Here is a 24,751-nt window from a genome sequence, read left to right as displayed (position 1 = left end):
CCTGAGCCATGAGAGTCTCTAGTGAGATGGGGACATGTAGTCACAGGCTGTTAAGGTGGGAGCAGTGGTCCTCAGGCCTGAGTGGGCCCTAGTCACCCCTAGGGAGCCTGTTTATCCATGCAGATTTCCAGAGCTGCCTGAAATTCAGACTTGAAGTTGCTGAGATCTTCATTTAGCTGGGAAGGGGGTGGGGAGAATCTTCATTTTTAACAAGTTTAGCAGACTGGTACAGGTGACCTGCAGCCCCTGCGTTCGGTGAGGGATTGGCTTCCAGGGCTTTGGAGGTAGTAGGTGAGGTGGGGAGGATGGACCTGGCTGACCACCTACCGTGTGACCTGGAGTGGGTTGCATCTTCACAGAGTGTGTCTGCATCTCTTAACACCATGAAGTCATGCGGGTTCAAGGACATGGACAAAAGGTTTTGCACAGTGCTGTAACAGCCACCATTTACTGACCTCTGACTCTAAACACAAAAGAGGTCATCGGTGTGAATGCCAAGAAGAAGGAAATAATGCCGGTGAACATTTCTTGAGTATTTACTGTGTACAATCCCCTGTGCTAAATCCTTTCTGTGGATTATTCTCGATGAAATGTTACAACACCCTGAGTAGGTGCTATTAATGGCCATTCTACTAATGAACTGACTGAGCCACAGAGATGTTAAGTAACTTGCCCAAGGTCACGCAAATGTGTAACTCTTCAGAGACTGAGGGAGGGAGGACGGGAGTGGGAAGGAGGAGAAGCAGATTGTTGAGGGAGCGGCTCAAGAAGAGGAATCGACCCCAACGCCCACCAGGTATCTGGAACCCTTCAGCTTCGGGGACAGTTAGCGGGGATGTGGGGGGGGCACTGGGTTTCGCCCCGGGGAAACGCGCTGGGAGGACTCTCCCACCTCGTGGGTCGGAGTTCGAATCTGTGTAAGGTTCCTGGCCTGCTCGAGGCTGCTCCAATGGGATGGGGGCCACCCGCAGGGCCGGGCGGGGCTGTGTTGCCATCTGGAGGCGCTGCGCCGCCGGCCACAGTGAAGGCGCGAGCAGCAAGAGTGCGCGCAGGGCTGGAGGGAGAGCAGCCTCCGCCGCCAGCGCCGCGGCGGCACATGGGCCGACCCCGCCGCCGCACCTAGCAGCTCCGGCGGACCCCGTCTCGCAGCCTGCCGCAGCTCCGGCCAGCCGACCAGCCATGTCGCTCAGCGGAGCCTCTGAGCGCAGCGTCCCGGCCACCAAGATTGAAATTACCGTGTCCTGCCGGTGAGCTGGCCACGCTGGGGAGGGCTTAGGCATTGCCCCAGCACCACCTAGCTCCGGGGCTTAACGCGGAGAGGGGCTAGACCGCTGGGGGAAGCAGCATTCGGGAAGGAAAATCGCGGCTGCAGACTCGGGAGTCGCTAGCGGACTCGGGAAGGGGGGTTCCTGGAACAGCTCCAACCACAAAAGAGGGCTCAGCCTGCGGCTTCAAGGGACGGGTCTCGGGGGTCCAGTAGGATCTACGCCCCAGGAGGGCAAAGTTCTGGGGGCTAGCCCTCTTTCCTGGGCCCTTGGAGGCAGTCCAGTCCGCAGAGAAACGGTTCTTGGGCGGAGATTTCCGGTGTTGTCCAGGGTGCTGACAACGCGGACCCCACCCCCCCCCACCCCCCCCACCCCCCCACCCCCCCAGTCGGAGGTAGTAACGGGGGAGGGGAGTGTGATGTGAGCCCCATGCCTCCCCAGGTACCCATGTCTGGGCAGGTTCGAGGCGATGGGCTCCAGAATGATCCACCCCCTGTCCGTCTGTCTGTCCCTTTCTCTAGGAACCTGCTGGACCTCGACACCTTCTCCAAGTCCGACCCCAGTAGGCGGCACCAGGGCCAGGAGGGAGGGAACTTGGGGTCCGGGAAAGACTGAGGGGCGGGGAGGGGGTGCGGGCCGACCTGAAGTCCTTCCCTCCCCGCCCCCGCTCCCGCTTGCAGTGGTGGTGCTTTACACGCAGAGCCGGGCCAGCCAAGAGTGGCGGGAGGTAAGTCCTAGAACCCTCGGCCAGTCCGGAGCCGCCCCTGGGAATCACCTGCTGACTCCCCGCTCTCCATTCAGTTCGGACGGACCGAGGTGATCGACAACACGCTGAACCCAGACTTCGTGCGCAAATTCGTCCTCGACTACTTCTTCGAGGAAAAGCAAAACCTGCGCTTCGATGTGTGAGCCCCGCCCCGGATCTGGCTTGGACCGCCCCCCGACCTGGATCCGCCTGAAATTCCGGCTGGCTCCGCCCCTCCGCGGCCCCGCCCCCGCCCCCGGCCTGGCTCCACCCCCAGGCCCAGTTCTGTGGCACTCTGAAGGGCTCGGCTCTAGCCTTAGCTCCGCCCACAAGTCTAGGTTGGCCCTGCCCTTAGGTCAGATCCAACCCAGTGCACTCCCCAGGCCTAGTCCTGCCCACAACCGTTCTCCCTAATTTGGCTCCGCCCCTTCCCAAGCCCTACCTCTGACGTGACCCTGCCCCCAGCAGACCCCGGACTTGGCCTCGCCCCGGGTCTGACTCACTCTGACGCCGACTCCTGCCCAAAGGAGGTCCAGGTTGAATTCGGGTCCAAGGCTGCCCCTCCCTCCACCCACAATTTTAACCTGGACTCGAAATCCGACTCCTTTTCCAGGCTCTCCCACCAGCCCCGCCCCATGTTGGTCCCACTCTCTTCCCAGGTATAACGTCGACTCCAGAACCAACATCTCCAAACCGGTGAGCGACCGTTCACTCACGGGCTGGCTGGGCACACAGGCGGAGCTCAGTGTGTGTTAAACGACCCTCCTTAGAACCCTCCTCCCCCTCAAACCCGACTCGACCTTCTTCGGCCCCGAACCTGCCCTCCCTGCCCTCCTCTCCTGCTCCTGCCTCGGTTTCCCGCCTGTGCCTCTTACTCACTGCTACTCTTCCTTCTCGACTGCTGCTGGGACCCTCAGAAGGTGAGGCTGAACGGGGCTGGGCGGGGGCGACATGTGTGGTGTGTGAAAGGTGAGGGGTGGGATGGTATCTTGGCTTAAAGTGATGGCGAGACCAAGAAGGGCAGCTTTCCTGGGGACCCCGCGCCTCCTTTAAAGCCCCGGCCGCGTGGTTCCGCTGCCTCCAGTCGCCGTGGTCAGTGCAGCAGCGTCACCAGGGCTGGGCTGGGACTCTGCGCCGCCAGCCGGTCCTCGCCCCGCTGACTCTGTATCCCGGCACAGGATTTCCTGGGACAAGCGTTCCTGGCCCTGGGAGAGGTGATCGGAGGCCAGGGCAGCCGAGTAGAGCGACCCCTCACGTGAGCTGAACCTGAAGGGGAGCGGGGGAAGGGTGGGCCTCCAAATTCTCCTCCTAAAGACACAGTTGACCCGGTATTGATGGAGGCTGGGATTCCCCTGGTCAGGGGCCTTCAATAGCTTCCATCACCCTCCTGGGAAAATCCAACCTCCAGGGCTTTGCTCAAGTCAGTCTCAGGCCTGACGGATCTTCTGTCTCTCTCTTTCCTCACCCTTTTCTTTCTTTTTCTAAGTCTGATTCAACCTTTAAGGTCCACTTTCAAGCCTTTCTCCTCCAGGAAGCTTTCCTCACTAAATCAAGTTCTCTGGAATTTACATTACATTCACTCACTAAATATTTATTAGCTCGTTTTGTATGCTATACCCTGTGCTAGGCACCAGGGATTTATCCATTCCACAGACACTACTGAGCATATACTCACTGTATGTCAGCCACTGTTCAAGGGGCTTGGGTTGCAATGGTGAACAAAACAAAGGTTCCTGCCCTCAGAGAGCTTATAGGGGGAGAAAAACAGTACAAAACTGACATAATAAATAAGTAAATTACATAATATATTAGAAGACATTAAGTATTGAGGAATAAAGACAAAGTAGAGCAGAATTAGGGGGACTGGAAATGCTGGGTGGGTAGGTGTTGCAGTGTTCAACAGAATGCTTGAGTAGGCCTCCTAGAGAGGTAACTTCAGAGCAATGACCTGAAGGAAGTAAGGGAGTGCGCTGTGCAGATATCTGGAGGAGGAATGTTCCAGGCAGAGGAAACTGCCAGTGCAGAAGTCTGATATGTTCAAAGAGCAGCAAGGAGGCCAGTGTGGGTGGAACTGCGTGAGCAGGGGGGAGAAAGGAGAAGGTGAGTTTGGAGCATTGACAGTTAGAGCCTTGTAGCCACTGGAAGGACTTTAGTTTTTACTCTGAGTTGGAAGTCACTGGAGGGTTCTGAGCAGAGGATTGATATGATCTGACTTGGTTTCAAAGGATGCTGCCGGGTTGAGACTAAACCTTGGGTGGACAAAGGTAGAAGTAATCCACGGTGCTAGCAGTGAAGGAGGGGAGAATTGGTCAGATTCTGGATATATCTTGAAGGTGGAGCCAACAGATTCCTGACAGATTGAATATGGATAGAGGATAAGAGGAGTCGAGGATGATACCAAGGCCTTTGGCCTGAACAAATGGAAAGATGGAGTTGCTGTAAACGATATTTTTTTTTAAAAAGTGAGGGAGGAGTGAGCTGTGGGAGGAAGTCAACCAGGAGTTCAGTCTGACATGTTGAATTTCATAGTTTTTATTAGACATCTGAGTGGACATGTCAAATAGGCAATAGGAAACGTGAATCTTAGGTGCTCTTTAAGGACATGAGATTAGATGAGATCACTAAGGGAGCGAGGAGAGAGGGAAGATCAAGGACTCCACGAATTGGAGCTAGAAAGGGAGGCTGAGAAGGATCATTAGTGAAATGGGAGGGTAACGGAGAGCAGATGGTGCTGTCCTTGTCCTGGCAGCAAAGTGAAGGATGTGTATCAAGGACAAGGGAGCTGCCAACCATGTCAAATGCTGCTGCAGGTCAAGTAAGGTGAGGATCGGGAACTGGCCATTGGATTTAGCCAGATGGAGGTCGCCGGTGACGCTGACAAGCAGAGTTTTGAAGGAGAGATGGGAGTGACAGCCTGGTTGGGGAGGTTTAGAAGAGAATGGAAGAGAGGAATGGGAATTAGGAATTTTTCAAGCAGTTTTGCTGCAAAGAGGAGAAGAGAAAAGGAGGGGTGGCTGGAGAGGGAAGTGAGAGCAAGAATAGGTTTGTAATATTTTAACATGAGAAAAATTATACCACATTTGTATGCTAATGGGAATGATCCAGTAGAAACTGAAAATTTGACATAATAAGAAGAGGGGAGGGACTTCCCTGGCGGTCCAGTGGTTAGGACTCCACGCTTCCAATGCAGGGGGTGCGGGTTCAATCCCTGGTTGGGGAACTAAGATCCCACATAACGTGTGGCTTGGCCAAAAGAGAAAAAAAGGGGGGGAGAGTTGATAGAGTGACGTCCCTGTGCAGGCAAGAGGGAGGGTGTGGAAAGTAGCACACAGTGGAGGGGTAAACAGGCACATGGATAGTCATTTATAGCAGCGGTAGGAAGGCCTCGTGCTGGAGAAGATACTGGAGGCAGGGTAGGTGCGTGGTGGGTCTGTGGACATTCTCTTCTGGTTGCTTCAGTTTTGGTAGGAAACAAGGTCATTGGCTGAGAGTGAGGATGGAGGAGGAGGCTTTTTGGGTTGAGGAGGGAGGAGGGAGAGTGAAACTGCCATCTCGCAGAACTGGAAAAGTGAAGGGACTCGGGGTGTATAGTGTGATTAAGGACCCTCTTGAGGTTTGTGGTCACACATTTAAAATGAAAGCAATTAGCACGAATGTGTTGTTTTCCTCTGGCCATATTCAGTTGCACAGGTGTGATACGGGTTAGGCAGAGAATTGGATTTAACTAGGGCTGTGGTTCTGCCAGATAAGTATATAGAAGTGAGAGAGGGCAAGGGAAAAGAAGTAGGATGCAAGGGAGTGATTATTATAGTCCAGAGTGACTGGAATTCACACTGGGTGATGAGATGAGGGAGAACATTAAGGAAGCAAAGAACAGTGAGAAGGCAGTAGGATCAGCGACTCGGTTCTGAATGTGCAGGTGAAGAGTCCCTGTACTCATTACACTCTGTCTTTTTACAGCACAGAGTCAGAGATCAAAGGAGCCAAAGAAATGGTTCAAATTCTCATTTTAAAGATGGGGAAAACCACATAGCAAGCTGGAGTCAAAACTTGAACTGAGAATACTCCTAACCTAGCTTCCTCTCTACCACACTTTGGATCGCTTGGGGGTTAGGGTTTGCAGGCCCATATCAACAGCGTCCCTGACTGCTTGGAGACCCAAGGCAAGTTGGGGATGGGTGTCCTGGTATGCACCCTTCAGGCACATGGAAGTGTCCCTTCTTGGGTCAGAAGAAGATAAGGCTGCCCTGGACTTTTTGATCTCACTCTTCACAGTCTTCAGAAAGCACAGCATCTTTGACCTAACAAACTAGCCCTTTTGCCCCAGATCTGGATAGAAATTCCTCTCCCTCGTTAGGATTGCTACATCACGCTCTACTTGCCTATTGGCTTTGACATCCCACCTTCCCCTGGAAGTTCCTTGAAGGCAGGGTCTAGCAGAGCTGGAAAGTGCCAACTGGCCAATTCAAACCTAGAACAGTGTCTGGTGTATTGTAGATGAAGAGTCTGCTTTGAGAAAGAGAACCACCTTCATATATACCAAGCTTACCAACTGCTTTCCTTCCATGCATTCATTCTGATCTCTTCACGACCCTGAGAGGTGGGCAAGATTCCCATTAAATAAAGAGAAAACCAGGGCCCAAAGAAAGGGAAAATAACTTGCCCAGAACTCTAAATCCTATTTCTTTCCTATGCTACCATTATGAGATGTCCACGTAGGCTAGGTTAACCCCTTCCTTCCAGACTAGAAACCTTCCCCAGTCAAAGTCAGGTCTTTCCCCACCAGAAGCCACCTAGGACAGAGGTGGACATACTCGGGACTGTCAGTCAATGACAGATTGGATCCCCTGACCTACCCAATCCCAGATTGGCCACCCCAATTCTTGTTTCCTACTCTCCCCCGTCCCCTCACAAAGAGGCTTTTTCTGCTTCCAGGCGTGTACCAGGCAAGAAGCGTGGCACCATATTGCTGACCGCAGAGGAGCTTAGCAATTGTCGGGTCAGTAAGGGCCACATACTAGACCCAGGAGGCTCTCTTCTCTCCCCAGACTCCCTGTAGTGGGCTGTCTGATTTTGTGAGCAATTTGAGTGTCAACAGCCCTATTTCATCCGTAGGATATTGCCACCATGCAGCTGTGTGCAAACAAGCTGGACAAGAAGGACTTCTTTGGGAAATCAGACCCCTTCCTCGTGTTCTATAGGAGCAATGAGGATGGCACGTGAGTCACTGCCCCCACTGTGACCATGGGCCCATTAGGGCTCTTAGGCTGGGACATCTTAGACTCCACCAAGACCTGAGCCCAGAATCCACTCAAGGCAGCGCCTGATATGTGCTTGAATCTCCAAGAGTATCAGGCCCTGTCTCTGGGCTCAGTCCTACCCCAAAGGCAGGTTCCAATCCTCCTGTCCTCTCCAGGTTCACCATCTGCCACAAGACGGAGGTTGTGAAAAACACGCTGAATCCTGTGTGGCAGCCCTTCAGCATCCCTGTGCGGGTATTGTGCAATGGAGACTATGACAGGTCTGCTTCAGCATAAGCTAAGGAGTAAGGGGACAAGGGCGTGAGAGTGGGGTTCCTGGGCCCAAGAATGAAGGTAGAAGGGTCATAATAGTGTTGGAGGATCCTACTCAGTGAGACAGAGTTTTGGACATGGAGATGGGTGCATGGGGAAGCAGACGGATAGCCACATGGATGAATAGGTGGATGGATGGATGGATGGATGAAAGGGCAAATGAACAAATGAGTGAGCAGATATTCGGATGGGTGGTCAGACGAATAGATAAACTGGTGAATTAATAGATGGGTATATGGATGGGTGTATAAGAGGACTGGTGGGTGGGTAGAGGGGGAGATGGATGAATGGATAGCAGATGAATGGATGAGTGGACTGATGGGTGGATTAGTGGAGGGACAGATGATGGGTGGATTAATGGGTGGATGACTAAATGTGTGAGAGGATGAATGGGTATATGAGAGACTGGTGGTTGGTTGGAGAGGCAGAGGGATGACTGAAAAAGCAGGAGGATAAACAGGTGGAATGACAGGTAGATTGATGGATAGACAGATGAATGGACGGTAGAGGGAATGGATGGATTAGTGGATGAATTAGTTGGTGGATGAGTGTAAAGTAGATGGATAGGCTGACCATATGATCTAACAAATGGGCAGTGTGAAGACAGGTGAGTGGGTAGAAGGATGCATGGGCATATAAGTGGATGGTTATGTAGAAGAATGGATGATCAGATGGACAAGCGTCAGATGGCTGGGTGTTTGGTTGGATAGATGAATCCTTCTTGATAGAGGAAATGCTTTCAGTTTTTCACCACTGAGAATGATGTTTGCCATGGTTTTGTCATATATGGCCTTTATTATGTTGAGGTAGGTTCCCTCTATGCCCACTTTCTGGAGAGTTTTTATCACAAATGGGTGTTGAATTTTGTCAAAAGCTTTTCCGCATCTATTGAGATGATCATATGGTTTTTCTTCTTCAATTTGTTAATATGGTGTATCACATTGATTGATTTGCATATATTGAAGAATGCTTGCATCCCTGGGATAAATCCCACTTGATCATGGTGTATGATCCTTTTAATGTGTTGTTGGATTCTGTTTGCTAGTATTTTGTTGAGGATTTTTGCATCTATATTCTTCAGTGATATTGGTCTGTAATTTTCTTTTTTTGTAGTATCTTTGTCTAGTTTTGGTATCAGGGTGATGGTGGCCTCATAGAATGAGTTTGGGAGAGTTCCTTCCTCTGCAATTTTTTGGAAGAGTTTGAGAAGGATGGGTGTTAGCTCTTCTCTAAATGTTTGATAGAATTCACCTGTGAAGCCATCTGGTCCTGGACTTTTGTTTGTTGGAAGATTTTTAGTCACAGTTTTAATTTCCTTACTTGTGATTGGTCTGTTCATATTTTCTATTTCTTACTGGTTCAGTCTTGGAAGGTTATACATTTCTAAGAATTTGTCCATTTCTTCCAGGTTGTCCATTTTATTGGCATATAGTTGCTTGTAGTAGTCTCCTAGGATGCTTTGTATTTCTGCGGGGTCCATTGTAACTTCTCCTTTTTCATTTCTTATTTTATTGATTTGAGTCCTCTCCCTCTTTTTCTTGATGAGTCTGGCTAAAGGTTTATCAATTTTGTTTATCTTCTCAAAGAACCAGCTTTTAGTTTTATTGATCTTTGCTATTGTTTCTATTTCATTTATTTCTGCTCTGATCTTTATGATTTCTTTCCTTCTACTAATTTTGGGTTTTGTTTGTTCTTCTTTCTCTAGTTCCTTTAGGTGTAAGGTCAGATTGTTTATTTGAGATTTTTCTTGTTTCTTGAGGTAGGATTGTATGGCTATAAACTTCCCTCTGAGAACTGCTTTGCTGCATCCCATAGGTTTTGGGTCGTCGTGTTTTCATTGTCATTTGTCTCTAGGTATTTTTTGATTTCATCTTTGATTTCTTCAGTGATGTCTTGGTTATTTAGTAGCATATTGTTTAGCCTCCATGTGTTTGTGTTTTTTGTTTTTTTCCCTGTAATTGATTTCTAATCTCATAGCACTGTGGTCGGTAAAGATGCTTGATGCAATTTCAATTTTCTTAAATTTACCGAGGCTTGATTTGTGACCCAAGATGTGATCTATCCTGGAGGATGTTCTGTGTGCACTTGAGAAGAAAGTGTAATCTGCTGTTTTCGGATAGAATGTCCTATAAATATCAATTAAATCTAGCTGGTCTATTGTGTCATTTACAGCTTGTGTTTCCTTATTAATTTTCTGTCTGGATGATCTGTCCATTGGTGTAAGTGAGGTGTTAAAGTCCCCTACTATGATTGTGTTACTGTCGATTTCCTCTTTTTTTTTTTTTTTTTAATAAATTTATTTATTTATTTATTTTTGGCTGTGTTGGGTCTTCATTTCTGTGCGAGGGCTTTCTCTAGTTGTGGCAGGCGGGGGCCACTCTTCATCGCGGTGCGCGCGCCTCTCACTGTCGCGGCCTCTCCCATTGCGGAGCACAGACTTCAGACGCACAGGCTCAGTAGTTGTGGCTCACGGGCCCAGTTGCTCTGCGGCACGTGGGATCTTCCCAGACCAGGGCTCGAACCCATGTCCCCTGCATTGGCAGGCAGATTCTTAACCACTGCGCCACCAGGGAAGCCCTCAATTTCCTCTTTTATAGCTGTTAGCATTTGCCTTATGTATCGAGGTGTTCCTGTGTTGGATGCATATATATTTAGAATTGTTATATCTTCTTCTTGGATTGATCCTTTGATCATTATGTAGTGTCCTTCCTTGTCTCTTGTAACATTCTTTATTTTAAAGTCTATTTTATCTGATATGAGTGTTGCTACTCCAGCTTTCATTTGATTTCCATTTGCATGGAACATCTTTTTCCATCCCCTCACTTTTAGTCTGTATGTGTCCCTAGGTCTGAAGTGCGTCTTCTGTAGACAGCATATATTCGGGTCTTGTTTTTGTATCCATTCAGCCAGTCTGTGTCTTTTGGTTGGAGCGTTTAATCCATTCACGTTTAAGGTAATTATCAATATGTATGTTCTTATTACCATTTTCTTAATCGTTTTGGGTTTGTTTTTGTAGGTCCTTTTCTTCTCTTGTGTTTCCCACTTAGAGAAGTTCCTTTAGCATTTGTTGTAGAGCTGGATTGGTGGTGCTGAATTCTCTTAGCTTTTGCTTGTCTGTAAAGCTTTTGATTTCTCTGTCATATCTGAATGAGATCCTTGTGGGGTAGAGTAATCTTGGGTGTAGGTTCTTCCCTTTCATCACTTTAAATATATCATGCCACTCCCTTCTGGCTTGTAGAGTTTCTGCTGAGAAATCAGCTGTTAACCTTATGGGAGTTCCCTTGTATGTTATTTGTCGTTTTTCCCTTGTTGCTTTTCAATAATTTTTCTTCTTCTTTAATTTTTGTCAATTTGATTACTATGTGTCTTGGCATGTTTCTTCTTGGGTTTATCCTGCCTGGGACTCTCTGTGCTTCCTGGACTTGGGTGGCTATTTCCTTTCCCATGTTAGGGAAGTTTTCGACTATAATCTCTTCAAATATTTTCTCGGGTCCTTTCTCTCTCTCTCTTCTCCTTCTGGGACCTCTATAATGCGAATGTTGTTGTGTTTAATGTTGTCCCAGAGGTCTCTTAGGCTGTCTTCATTTCTTTTCATTCTTTTTTCTTTATTCTGTTCCACAGCAGTGATTTCCACCATTCTGTCTTCCAGGTCACTTATCCGTTCTTCTGCCTTAGTTATTCTGCTATTGATTCCTTCTAGTGTATTCTTCATTTCAGTTATTATGTTGTTCATCTCTGTTTGTTTGTTCTTCAATTCTTCTAGGTCTTTGTTAAACATTTTCTTGCATCTTCTCGATCTCTGCCTCCATTCTTTTTCCGAGGTCCTGGATCATCTTCACTATCATTATTCTGAATTCTTTTTCTGGAAGGTTGCCTATCTCTACTTCATTTAGTTGTTTTTCTGGGGTTTTATCTTGTTCCTTCATCTGGGACATAGTCCTCTGCCTTTTAATTTTGTCTGTCTTTCTGTGATTGTGGTGTTCGTTCTGCAGGCTGCAGGATTGTAGTCCTTCTTGTTTCTGCTGTCTGCCCTCTGGTGGATGAGGCTATCTCAGTAGTGCTTACTTTATAGAATGATTGTTAAATTAAATTAGTCTGTGAAAGTGCTGAGAACAATACCTGGAATATAGTAAGACTCAATAAGTTGTAGGGAATTCCCTGGCGGTCCAATGGTTAGGACTCTGCCCTTTCATTGCGGAGGGCCTGGGTTCAATCCCTGGTTGGGGAAATAAGATCCCGCAAGCTGTGCGGTGCAGCCAAAAGAAAAAAAAAAAAAAAGTCAATAGTAAAGTATAGTAATAGCAGTAGTAGTAGTAGTAATAGTGGTAGTGGCAGTAGATAGTTGGGTATGTGCATGGACTGATGAATGGATAGGACGGATGGGAGGAAGTTTGATAGAAGGACAGATGGGTGGATTGGAAGATGATCTGTGCATAGTTAAGTGGGTGGGGGTGTCTCAGATTTATCATACACACCCAGCCTACGTTTATCTCCTGCATTTCAGAACAGTGAAGATTGATGTGTACGACTGGGACCGGGATGGAAGGTAGCACTGCCCCACATAGTACTGCCCTCTCCTATAATTAACACAAACAGTTCCCTGAAATATGTAGTACATTCACTAGGAACCCCAAAGTAGCCTTGGGAGCCAGAAAGGTTGATGACAGATGCCAAGTCCTTGGGTACAACTGATGCCCTCAGTTGTCTCTCTGGTACACTGTCTCTTCCCTTCTCTTCCCCGTAGTTTGGTCCCTCTTCTAGCCCAAGCCCCAGTGCCCTGCAGCCCAAGTAGAGGCACAGATAGTGGAAATAAAAGACTGGTTTCGGGCTTCCCTGGTGGCGCAGTGGTTAAGAATCCACCTGCCAACGCAGGGGACACGGGTTCGAGCTCTAATCCGGGAAGATCCCACATTGCCGTGGAGCAACTAAGCCCATGCGCCACAACTACTGAGACTGCACTCTAGAGCCCACAAGCCACAACTACTGAGCCCGCCCACCACAACTACTGAAGCCCACACGCCTAGAGCTTGAGCTCCACGAGAAGAGAAGCCACCGCAATGAGAAGCCCACACACCACAACAAAGAGTAGCCCCACTCGCTGCAGCTAGAGAAAGCCCACAAGCAACAACAAAGACCCAATGCAGCCAAAAATAAATAAATTTAAAAATAATAATAAATTAAAAAAAAATAAAACTAATGAGATTACCTCCCAGTACTCTAATGGTTTATTTAAAAAAAAAAAAAAAAAAAAAGACTGGTTTCAGAAATGGCTCCAAGCCACAAGCAGTTGTTGCTTACCCACCTCTGGTCTCATTGTAGTCACGACTTCATCGGTGAGTTTACCACCAGCTACAGAGAGCTAAGCAAGGCCCAGAACCAGTTCACAGTGTATGAGGTGAGAGCTCCAGCCCTGCCCAGGTTGCCCAGGCCCTCCATCCTAGTGTGCTCAGTCTGTGGTTCCCGTCCTCTGTTTCTCACCATCACTGTTATCTTCTTCACTTAGGTACTTAACCCTCGGAAGAAATGTAAGAAGAAGAAATATGTCAATTCGGGAACTGTGAGTACTCCCTAGAGCCCTGTCCCTCCCTGGATCCTTCTGTCTCTATCCCCACTGACATAGCATGACACGACAAATGTTGAGGGTATGGGAAAGCTGTTGGCACGGATTACTTGGATATAGTAATGTTGGATACAAGGTGGCACCATTTAAGATTTTGTTGTGTTTTGTTTTTAATTTTTTTTCTCTCACCTAAGGAAATTGTTTTGAAATTTACTCTTTTGCAGATTTTTGGGAAAAACCTGTTATATTTCCCAATTTAATATACTTTTGGAAATCCAAATGTTTCTGACAGCTTCCCCTTTTTGCCCTTTCAGAAATTGGACAGGGTGGGGTAGGGGGTGAAATCAAGTGCCTCTTTCCCTTTTTCTACCCTAACTACACTTTCCAAAGTAGCAGGGCTGCCTCTTCTGTCCCGCAGGTGACGCTGCTTTCCTTTTCTGTGGACTCTGAATTCACTTTTGTCGATTACATCAAGGGAGGGTGAGTCACAGGCCAAGCTTTTGGCTGAAAGCCCAGCAATGAGTTACTCCCAGTTCTGAGCCTCAGTTTTACTATTCATTAATGGTCAGGGTCCAAAGAGATCATGAGGATAAACTTTAAAACACTTGGCAGACTACAAAGTGCTTTATAAAGTGCAGAGTGCCGCCCCTCTTAGTTCTCTCCATGGGGCTGCCTTTCAACCCTAGCTTCCAGCCCGCCCTGGGAAGATGACAGACCAATGGTTTTCAAAGGTGTCCCCAGTAACCTTACTGGGGCCCAGACAGAAGATATGTCCAGGCAAGAGGGAGAAGCCAAGAGAGAGGGAAACGATAAGCAGGCTGTAGGGGACATCCTGCTTGGTTTAGTGGACGCAGGCAGACCTCAGAAAGTTACTTGTCTTCTCTAAACCTCACTTTTCTCCAGTGTAGAATGGAGCTGTTAAGTACTACTTCAGGACGATAGTAAGGGTTAAATTAAATTACATCGTGCATATTATGTCATGCAGCAGGCATTTAATTCTGCCACCCAAAGTGTGTTCAGTGGGCCAGCAGCACCTGCCTCACTTGGGAGTTTGTTAGAAATGCAGAATCTCAGGCTCCACCCAGACCATCCAGATCAGAATTTGCATTTTAACACGATTCCCAGGTGGCTCATGTGCATACTAGTGTTTGAGAAATCCCGGTATAGTAAGTTGTTAGTCCCTCACTTCTCAATCCATCTATTTCCCCAACAGGACACAGCTGAACTTCACAGTAGCCATTGACTTCACAGCTTCCAATGGTGAGGCATGGATGGGGGAATGGGGTGCGGAGGAATTCTAAGGAAGTCACTAGGGATTGGCCTGGATTCCAACCTGGGAATAAGAGTTAAGCTACCCAGGAAGCCCAGGCTTGAGGCAAGGCCCAGTCAGGCTCATACTGGGGCAGGAGTGTCGTGAGGAGATTACTGGGTATAATGGTGGGAGAGGGTACAGAAAAATGAGTGGGTAAATGGATCAAAGAAAGTTGAAAGGATAGATAGCTCTACATAGCTTGAGAAGCAGGTGAGTAAATGAATGGATGGGAGGGAATAGGAGTGTAATGAGAGATGAATAGGTAAATGGGTGGATGGCTGGGTGGCTAGATAGATTTATAAACAGAGGGGACAAATGGGTAGTGAGTGAGTACAGTGGGTTAGACAGGTGGATGCATGAACTGGTATGTGGGTGGACAAATGCTCAGATGTTTAAATTGGGGAAATGGATGAGTGGACAGGTGAATGGATCCATATGAAGATAGACAGGCAGGTGAATGAATGGGATGGATAGGGATGGATAGATGGATGAAAGAATATGGCTGTATTGATGGATGGGAAAGAAAGAGAAATAGCAGGTGAACAAGTGAATGGATGGATAGATGGATAGATGGTTAGGTGGGTGGATAGTTGGATAAGAGAATGGAGAAGCGGACGGATGGAGATGAATAGGTAGACTGAAAGATGGATTTATGGCCAGTGGATGGGTGAATGGATGGATGAGTAGGTGGATGAACTGATGGATAGATATAGGGGTTGGCGGATGGATAGATGGACAAATGAACATTTGGATGACTGGGTAAAATAATGAGGGAGTACATGGGTAAAGAGTGGGTGAATGGATAGGTGGATGGATGCATACAGTGATAGGCAGGTGAACTGATAGATCATCAAGATGACCATGAGGTGGGGCTCCTGTTTCCCTACAGGGAATCCCCTGCAGCCCACCTCCCTGCACTACATGAGTCCTTATCAGCTCAGCGCCTATGCCATGGCCCTCAAGGCCGTGGGAGAAATCATCCAGGACTATGACAGTGACAAGCTGTTCCCAGCTTACGGCTTTGGGGCCAAGCTGCCTCCCGAGGGACGGATCTCCCACCAGTTCCCCCTGGTATGGTATGGCCAGAACCTAGACTCCATGCCCTGGCATCTGGCCCACCCAAGTTGACAAGATTCTTCTGCTTATGTTTCTTCTAAGGGTCAAGGACCTGCCAAGGAGCAGGAGGAGCTAGGAGAAGGTGGCAGAGCAGGGAGGGGAGCAGGGTTGGAGTTTGGAGGGGACTATGAAAGACAGCGATGGAAAAAGGAAAGAGTGAGCTGGGATCAGCCCAGCAGGGCATCTTCCCTGACAGAACAACAATGATGAGGACCCCAACTGTGCGGGCATCGAGGGCGTGTTGGAGAGCTACTTCCAGAGCCTGCGCACAGTGCAGCTCTACGGGCCCACCTACTTCGCCCCTGTCATCAACCAGGTGGCCAGGTAAGGAAACTGGGTGGGGCTGGGGGAAATTAAGGGGACCCAGACAGTGAACTGACTTCCCAAGGATAGTTAGGACCACTCTTGGGTGAATTTGGGCTCTGGGGAGAAGGTGAAAGTTTCAGTGTTGGCCAGGCTCTGTTATAAAGAGGTTACATAATGCCTTATTCTGAGGTAGAAAGGGTGTCAACAAACTACCCCAACCCCATTCCCTGGGAACAACAACCCAGGCCTCAAGTTTGGGGAAGAGAGAAGGGCCTACAGAACAGTGGATAAGGCACAAGTTTTGGCATCAGACCTGGGAGTGATCCCAGGTCTACCACTCACTAACCATGTGACCTGAAGCAACTTAGCTTCTCTAAGCCTCCATTTCATCCCTGTAAATAGGTGTAATAATGGATAACCGTAGTACCTTCTTTATAGGGTTATTGGGAATTTAAAATTGGATAACAATATAAGAATGATTAGGACTTCCCTGGGGCCCAGTGGTTAAGAATCCGCCTGCCAATGCAGGGGACACGGGTTCAAGCCCTGGTCCAGGAAGATCCCACATGCCGCGGAGCAACTAAGCCCGTGCGCCACAACTACTGAGCCTGAGCTCTAGAGCCCGTGAGCCACAACTACTGAGCCCACATGCCACAACTACTGAAGCCCGCACACCTAGAGCCCGTGCTCCACAACAAGAGAAGCCACCGCAACGAGAAGCCCATGCACTGCAACGAAGAGTAGTCCCCGCTCACCACAACTAGAGAAAGCCCACGCACAGCAAGGAAGACCCAACACAGCCAAAAATAAATATAAATAAAATAAATAAATATAAAAAAAAGAAATTACACAAACTCTTTTAAAAAAAAAAAGAATGATTAGCACAGTGTGTGGCCCATAGTAAGTGCTCATGGTAGATTAAAATGAGCTCAAGTTGCAGATTAAACTATAGAAGAGTAACTTCTAAAAACAAAAGAGTAGCTTCAAATTTTCAGAACAAAAACATACAATGCAAAGAAAATCTAGCTCACGTAACAAATGATTTTCTTAAATGCAGATAAAATAAAATGACAACTAAAACCAAACATACGTCAGTGAACCTAAAGTTTCTCTGATTGAATAAAAAATAATAAGAAAACCGTAGTATGCTAAATAGAAGAGACCCATCGAAAACAAAGTACCTCAGAAAACTTGAAAGTAAAAAGATGAAACAAAAAAAGAGAATAAAAGTGGAAGGATTTCAGGGAAATTTATATGTCCAGAGACTTGCCTTTTCTCTAATAAAGATTAGTTATTTTCTAATTCATAGTGAGATAATAGTTTCTTTAATTACAAAAGTAACATAACATTGCTGTAGAAAATTTCAAGGATGGAGAAATTAAATAAGAAATCACCCAGAATATGGCCCGTGGGAATGTGGATGTATATATAGTTATTGACAGTCTTTTCCTTATGCAACCATAATGGCAGTCAAATTATATGTAACATTTCACTACTGATTTTTTCACTTAATAATGGAACCTGAGCACATTTTTTTGTTGTTATTAAACAGATTTCTTAAATATTATCTTGGGCAAGTTCACTCATTCATTCATTCAGTGAACATTCCATAAAGGAGAATGTAGCATGAATGTGGGCTCTGGGGCTAGACTAGCTAAGTTACACCCACTCTACCACTTACTAGCTGTGTCACTTTGGGCAAGACTGTTAACCTCTCTGTGCCTGTTTCCTCAGCTGTACATGGGGATAATAGTATCATAGAGCTGTCGTGAGAACTAACTAAATTAATATTTGTCAAGCACTGAGAACAGTGCCTGCCACACTGTTAGTGCTATAGTTGTTAGCTATTACTGGTACTATTATTATCATTATTACTATTCTAAGGGCATCTGTGTGTGCTCAGTTCTCTGCTGGGGCACTAGAGACTCACAGATGAATCAGATCTAGGCTCAGCCCTTGAGATCTCCTGCCTTGGTGCAGGAGACAGAAATATAAACAAATCATTACCTTCTGTAGGCCAGAGCTTCCCAGACTTTTCCAGCAAGTTGCCTGTTGGCAAAGGCAAACAACCACTTCCCCTAGGGGAAACTGGGGGCACAGCTGAAAGCAGCCAAGCTGAAAATGTCTTTGAAATCCCCATATTTTATCTTAAAAGTTCATGCAAATTTACATTCTTCTGATATTGTGTCCATGTTTGCTATAATTTAGGAGGGGGAGGTGTTTTAAGTGTACTCAGAGTCATCTAGCTTTATCCACCAAATCATATAGTATCATGAGTGCTTCAGGTATCCTGTGACCTTGGGTTCCCCTTGGTACACATGCTGGTACCCTCAGTGGTGTGAGAACCCATTTGGATGGGCAGACAGCCCATCTTGGTGGGTGGCACCCTAGAAGGCAGAGGGAGAAGGAGAGTCTGAGAGACCCAAGGCAGCCTAGTCGTGGAGGGGACTGACTGCTTGGCTGGGTGCAGAGGGCAAACTGGACTTTATCAGAGGAAGATGCACAGAGCAGGCCTGGCAGCAGGAACCCCATGTGAAAAGCCCAGAGGCATGAAGGGCCAGCTCGGTGAACAATGAACAGTGTACTCTGACCAGAATGTGCAGTGTGTACGGAGGAGTATCCAAAGAGCAGGCTGGAATGAAGACTGGAGGAATCAAGAGCTCAGGCTTTAGGTTCCGTTGGTCAAGCGTGGGCTTGGACCCCAGCTGCACCACCCCTTGGGGATGCTACCTGATGTCTCTGAACTTCACTTTTCTCATTTTAAAAATTGGAATAAAAAATGTGCCTACCTCATAGAATGGTGGTGAGGATTAAAGTAGATCACGTATGTCAAGAGTGCGGCTGTGATTTTGATGATCACAGACGACTCTTTGTTGTTTCCTACCCCACAGCCAAGTGGGGCACAGACTGGCCTTCCCCAGCCAGTCACCCAGCTCCAGGTCTAAATGGCCTTGGGAATGCCAGGCATCGGCAGGGAGCCAAAGATGTACCTCCTGTGCCCCCAAGCCCTTCCATGCCCCCCAATGCGCTGGCTCACAAATCCCTTCATGAGGGGGCCATTGCCCACTGCTCCAGCCTCATCTCTCTTCTGTGGTCCTACGTGCACCGCCTAGAACACACTCTCTTGGTTTGCACATGCTATTCCTTCTCTCTGGAACACTTTCCCTTTACCCTCCCCTCCTCCCCCCACCCCACCTCCACCTCCACCTCCACCTGGCTAACTCCTACTCATTTTCAGGTCTTAGGTTAGATGTCATGTCCTCAAAGCCCTAACCTCACTGCATCTTAGTGGTGAAAGCATCCATCTCCCCCCAGGACAATGTCCAATTCTCTGCTGCGTGCTCAGCACCAAACTTGGTGCCTGACACATAGCAGGTGTGCAATGATTATTTGCAAAATGAGTGAGTGACAGGAAACAGTACCAGCCCAAGCCTATGAGGAGGCTGCAGCCAGAATTCAGGAACGGATCATGGCCCACTCCCACCCTGGGCCCTGGGCAAAATGAACTGAAGCTATTTGAATTCTCCACTCTCACCACGCTTTCCTCCTTTTTTATATCAAGCTTAAATACCAGCACTGTCCAACAGAACTGTCTGCAATGATGGAAATGTTCTGCATCTGTGATGTCCTATACGGTAGCTACCAGGCACATACAGATAGTGAGCACTTGAAATGTTGCTAGGGTGAACAAGGAACTGAATGTTTAATTTTATTTAACTTAATTAATATAAATTTCAGTAGGGGCTACCTTACTGGAGAGTGCAACTCCATCCTTTCCAATCCACACAGGGCCCGAGACTGGAAATCAAGAAACCAGGTCTGCCAGGGCCTTTGTGCTCTCTGAGGTCTCATTTTTCTTATGTGTAAAATAAGGGGACTAGAGTTAATGACTTCTGAAGTCCTCTTCAGATCAAAAAATCTTGGATTCAAAGACTGATAGTGAGAGAAGGAAAAGGAGCTCTGGGAGCAGCCGTTAGACTGGCTGAGGACCCGGAAGCCTAGGCAATGGGATGTGGTCAGCAGAGAGGAGAAATGGGTGAGAGAGGGAAGAAAGGAGGCCTTCAGGCTTTGGTCTTGTTCTTGTATAAATACCAAAATCTTTCCAGGGCCAACAAAGCCCTGTGTGGTTATGGCCCCGCCCCGTTTCAGTCACATGGTCCACTCTGCTTCCTTCACTTTCTGGGCTCCAGAAAGTGTAGGATTCCTCCAGTCCCGTTATGGGGCCTTTGTCCATGCTGTTCCTTCTACCTGGAATGATCCTCCCCCTTCACTTCGCCTCTTCTCCTTCCTCCTCTCCTTTATCCTCAAACATTGTTTCCTTAAAGAAGCTTTCACTGACCTGGGCCATGTCAAGATCTCCTACAGGACACTGTCATAGCAGTGTCTCTTTCTATCCCAACTCTCGTCACAAGTGCAATTCTATAGCTATTTCTGTGATTCTTAGATCAGCATCCCCTCTCAAGAGGACTGGGATGGATTTGTTTTTTCTCACTGTGTACCTCCAGTGCCTAACACAGTACCTGCTATAGTGAGTGCTCTATAAATGTAACTGGAGGGATGGTAGGTGGGGCAGGCAGCCAGGTCTGGGGAAGGAGCATGAGCTTCAGAAGCCCCAGTCCTTGCCCACTGCTTATGTGCTGGCTATGGAAGTTTTAGGGACAGGACATTCCTTTGAACTCTCTGGGCTTTCAGCTGAATTCTGATCTTGGCCTCTCACCCAGGGCTGCAGCCAAGATCTCTGATGGTTCTCAGTACTATGTTCTGCTCATCATCACTGATGGGGTCATCTCTGACATGACACAGACCAAGGAGGCCATTGTCAGTGTGAGTCTGAGGAGGAGGGCTTGGCAGGGAGGGGTCACTGTTAATAACCGTGAAGGGGCTGAGATTTTACCCTACATGCAAGCTAACAAGTCAGCCTGCCAGTTTCATGGATGCTGGCAGCAGACACAAAAGCAAAGGACTTTGGGACTTCCCTGGTGGTCCAGTGGTTAAGACTCTGCACTTCCACTGCAGGGGGTATGGGTTCGATCCCTGGTTGGGGAACTAAGATCCCACATGCCATGCAGCGTGGCCAAAAAAAGCAAAGGACTTTGCTATTCCCAGCAATAGCAGTAGCTCAACTATCAGCATTGGCTCTGATTCATTAAGTCCCACTTCCCACAAGATAATGTGCAGAGGGCCAGATGACACCTGTACCCACAGTGGGTTGCATTATAGAACAGGAACCCTGAGTGTAGAGAACCCGAGTCTTTTATAATGGGCAGTAAGTATGCCTTCCCTTTGTTCCAGTGTGAGATATTATACTGGACAGTAAACAAACCTGCCCTTTGCTCTACAGGAAGACACTGTATATTTCAAGGCAGTTACATATGGAGACATCCTTGAAAAGATAATCTGACACAAAGGGAATCAGTGCCTCTGCTTGTAAGATGTGCAGAAACATCACACACACACACACACAGAATTGTCTCCCAACAGTCCCTTCCCTTGTTATGCCTGCTCACCCCAACCATTTACCCTCTTTCCCTCACAGGCCTCCTCACTGCCCATGTCTATCATTATTGTCGGTGTGGGACCAGCCATGTTTGAGGGTAAGATGGGGGTTGTCCATGAGTGGGACCAGTAACTGGGGAAAATAGGGGAGGATCTGGTCACCCAGGCCTGCCTCATAGAAAAGATAGGATGGATGCCTGTGCTGGACTTTGGCCAAGTCACAGACCTTCTCTGAACCTGTTTCCTCATCATAACCGAGGCTGTTGATACAAATACTTCCCTCCTGAGGTTCCTGGGATGAAGGAATGCGTGGGAGGGCATAATAATAACTCCATTACAATGCCTAATATTTATAGGACTTTGATACAACCGTTAGGCATTCTCCTGATGACTCCAAAGGGGAGCTAAGAGGGACGGGGCAGCATGGGTTGGTGTGGGAAAGGCCAATCAGCTGAGGGGTGTCTTTTCCACAGCAATGGAAGAGTTGGATGGTGATGACGTGCGCGTGTCCTCTAGGGGACGCTATGCAGAGCGGGACATCGTTCAGGTAGACCTGACCAGGGAGAGGAAGTCATGGAGTCAAAAGGCACGGTGGGAAGGAGAGGCTAAGTTAGCAGCTATTCTCCTTTACTGCCTTCTTAATCACCTACCTTTCTTCCCTTCACTCTTTCAGCCTTCCTACATTCATTCAACAAATTCTTTTTGAGAAACAGGCAGGTTGCTGCAGCCATTGTGGATTCATAGTGTAGGAGATACCAAGGCTCCTGCCCTCTAGTGGAGGCAACCAATAATAATCACACATCTCATTAGATTGTGATAAGTGCTCCAGAGGGACTGCAAATGCCACAATGAGAGCCTATAACAGGGACCTGATTAGGTAGGGTGGTCAGGGAAGACTACTACGAGGAAATGATATTTGAGCTGAAATCTAAAGGAGGGTATAAGCATTACAGGTAGATAAGCAGCACGTGAGAAGGTCCTTAGGCTCAAAAGAACTTGCCCAATCATGGAGAAGGCAAGAGGCCAGGGTGGCAGGATCACAGGGAGTGAGAGGAAGAGGAAGCCAAGGCCTTGCCAGTCATGGTGAAGCTTAGAGCTTTGTTCTAAAAGAACTGAAAAGCTCTTGAAGGATTTTACGTAGAGAAGTGGGGTGGTCAGACTTCCATTTTAAGACATGCAGAGATGCTGCAGGACGGTGGATTATATAGCAGGGCAAGAGAGAAGGCAGGTAGACCCGTTAATGAGGAAGCCTTTGAAGTAGTACAGGGGATTTGGATGGGAATGGAAGCAGTAAGGATGGAGAGAAGAAGCAGGTTCAAAAGATTATTTAAGAAAAATTTCCAAGAGTTGAAGATTTGATTAAATGGTGACAGGGAGTGATGGGGGCTTCAAGGATGATTCTCAGTTTTCTATACTGAGCCACTGGGTGAGTGATAGTCCCATTTACTGGGAAAGAGAAAGCTGGAGGAGGAGCAGATTTGGCAGACAAGCCTAGAATTCCGTTGTAAACACATTGGGCTTGAGGTATCTAAGACAAATGAAACGAGATGTGATATGGACAACTAAATATGTGGCTCTGGGCCTTAAAAAAGAGGTCAGGGATGGATGTATAAATTGGGGAGTCATCAGGGAACAGGTTTTTTTTTTTTTAATTGAAGTATAGTTGATTTACAATATGTTTCAGGTATACAGCATAGTGATTCAGTATTTTTAGTTTATACTCCATTAAAAGTTATTACAAGATAAAAGCTATAATTCCCTGTGTTATACAATATATCCTTGTTGCATATCTATTTTATACATAGTAGTTTGTATCTCTTAATCCAGGGAACAGTTTGTAAAGTCACAGAAGTGTATGAAATCACCCAGGAAGAGAACTGAGAGAGAGAAGGCACCAGATTTAGAGATTAGGTAGACCCAGAGGACTGGGGGTGGGGGTGGGGGGAAAGGCATCCAGAAAGGTAGGAGAATCTAGAAGAATGTAATGTGTCAAGAGTGGGAAGTGTTCAGGAAGATTATGGTCAAATGTAATAGAAAGCTAAAGAGGAGTCAGCAAGATGAGGCTGACAATCATTGCCCTCTGGACTAATTTGGGAAAATGGTGCTGTTGACATCGTTAGCGAGAGCAGTTTCAGTAGACTACATGAAGCCAAATTAGAGTGGGTTGAGGGTGAACAGAAGGTGAAAAAAAAAGTGGGTGGAGAGAAAGCAAATGTAGAAAGCTCCTCAAGATGGGGGAGAGAGATAGTGTGATATTTGGAAAGAGATGTTAGCGGGTCAAAGAGGAAGCCTCCCTACTGCTGCCTTCCCCACTCCCCTCTCTTCTGTCCACCACCCACATCTGATTGTCTGTGCCTGTCCCAGTTCGTCCCATTCCGAGACTATGTCGACCGGTCAGGGAACCAGGTGCTGAGCATGGCCCGACTAGCCAAGGACGTGCTGGCCGAGATCCCAGAGCAGCTACTGTCCTATATGCGCACCAGGGACATCCAGCCTCGCCCTCCACCCCCTGCCAACCCCAGCCCGATGCCAGCTCCAGAGCATCCCTGAATAGCCCACCTATCCAAAGCCTAGCAGCCTGCTCACCTGCCCACCCACTGCTTCTGCTGAAAGCCAGAGGCACCTGGAACCCTGGACCTCACTGGGAGGCCAGCTTGGAGGATCGGTACTGGCTGGTCGAGCCCTCTGCCCCCCTCAACCATAGGAGGGCCTGGCACTCCTTGCCTTCATGCCAGTAATAAAGCTGATCTTTACTCCAGTTATGTCTCATGGGTCTTGGGGAGGGAGGGACCCAGGATCTGGGGCCACACCAAGAGAAGGAAGGGGCAAGGACGGTTTCAGCTAGGGTTCATCCCCATCCTAACACACATTCATCTAACACTTCAGACATTCTTCAAATACGTTAAGAAACAAGTGAATCTTTATGTGTGTACATTTTTTCTGAGGGGAGAGGCCCATAGCTTTTATCAGATTCTAAAAGGAGTTCTTGACCTCAAAAGGGGTCAGCTTTAAGATGATTCTGTGTAACTCTGCTCTAATCCATCTAGTCCAAGTTTTTTGAGTGAGGATAATAAAAGAGTTGATATTTCTTTGAGTATTCACTACACGTCAGACACTGTGCTAGGTGATTTACAGGTATCATCTTATTTAATCCTCACAACAATCTTGTGAGGTAAGCACTATTTTATCTCCGTTTTACACATGAAGAAACTGAGGCTCAGAGAGGTTAAGTCACTTATTGTAGAGAACCCAATAGTTTGACTCCAGATGCCAAGATCTTAATCAGCAAACCTCTTCCTGGGGTGTTAATTTTATTAGGATGTTTGGGGGAAGACACTGTATATGAAAACACATACTGTATAGTGGGTCAACTGCAAG

General features: G+C 47.5%; 1 protein-coding gene across 4 annotated transcripts; it reads left to right on the top strand.

Moving 5' to 3' along the window:
- The first annotated feature begins 20 nt into the window (after positions 1–20).
- CPNE9 (copine family member 9) lies at positions 21–24,102 on the top strand. Of its 4 annotated transcripts, XM_057554618.1 has the most exons (21): positions 738–796; positions 972–1,247; positions 1,787–1,827; positions 1,946–1,992; positions 2,067–2,170; positions 2,670–2,706; positions 3,189–3,265; positions 6,946–7,009; positions 7,126–7,229; positions 7,427–7,531; positions 12,088–12,129; positions 12,903–12,978; positions 13,087–13,140; positions 13,562–13,623; positions 14,357–14,403; positions 15,345–15,526; positions 15,768–15,895; positions 20,599–20,701; positions 21,414–21,471; positions 21,847–21,920; positions 23,738–24,102. In XM_057554618.1, the coding sequence occupies exons 2-21, from the start codon at positions 1,180–1,182 to the stop codon at positions 23,921–23,923; spliced, it is 1,659 nt and encodes a 552-aa protein (XP_057410601.1). In that variant the 5' UTR covers positions 738–796; positions 972–1,179; the 3' UTR covers positions 23,924–24,102. The 4 variants fall into 4 exon arrangements, with proteins under 4 accessions (XP_057410600.1, XP_057410601.1, XP_028024898.2 ...); XM_057554617.1 differs by having other exon boundaries at positions 21–1,247; XM_028169097.2 differs by lacking the exons at positions 738–796; positions 972–1,247; positions 1,787–1,827; ... (2 more) ...; positions 3,189–3,265; positions 6,946–7,009 and having other exon boundaries at positions 2,649–2,706.
- The last annotated feature ends 649 nt before the right edge of the window (positions 24,103–24,751 follow it).

Source organism: Balaenoptera acutorostrata, chromosome 10 (assembly GCF_949987535.1).
Source record: "Balaenoptera acutorostrata chromosome 10, mBalAcu1.1, whole genome shotgun sequence".
NCBI classification, from domain to species: domain Eukaryota; kingdom Metazoa; phylum Chordata; class Mammalia; order Artiodactyla; family Balaenopteridae; genus Balaenoptera; species Balaenoptera acutorostrata.
Note: the sequence above shows the minus strand (reverse complement) of the source record. Positions and strands in the feature narration are given on the sequence as shown.

Excerpts from the sequence above, each read along its gene's own strand:
- CPNE9 (XM_057554617.1), top strand. The coding sequence starts at position 955 with ATGGGGGCCACCCGCAGGGCCGGGCGGGGCTGTGTTGCCATCTGGAGG. Across the intron at positions 13,141-13,561 it reads AATATGTCAATTCGGGAACT|GTGACGCTGCTTTCCTTTTC; the intron begins GTGAGTACTCCC and ends TCTGTCCCGCAG. Across the intron at positions 21,472-21,846 it reads GGGACCAGCCATGTTTGAGG|CAATGGAAGAGTTGGATGGT; the intron begins GTAAGATGGGGG and ends TCTTTTCCACAG.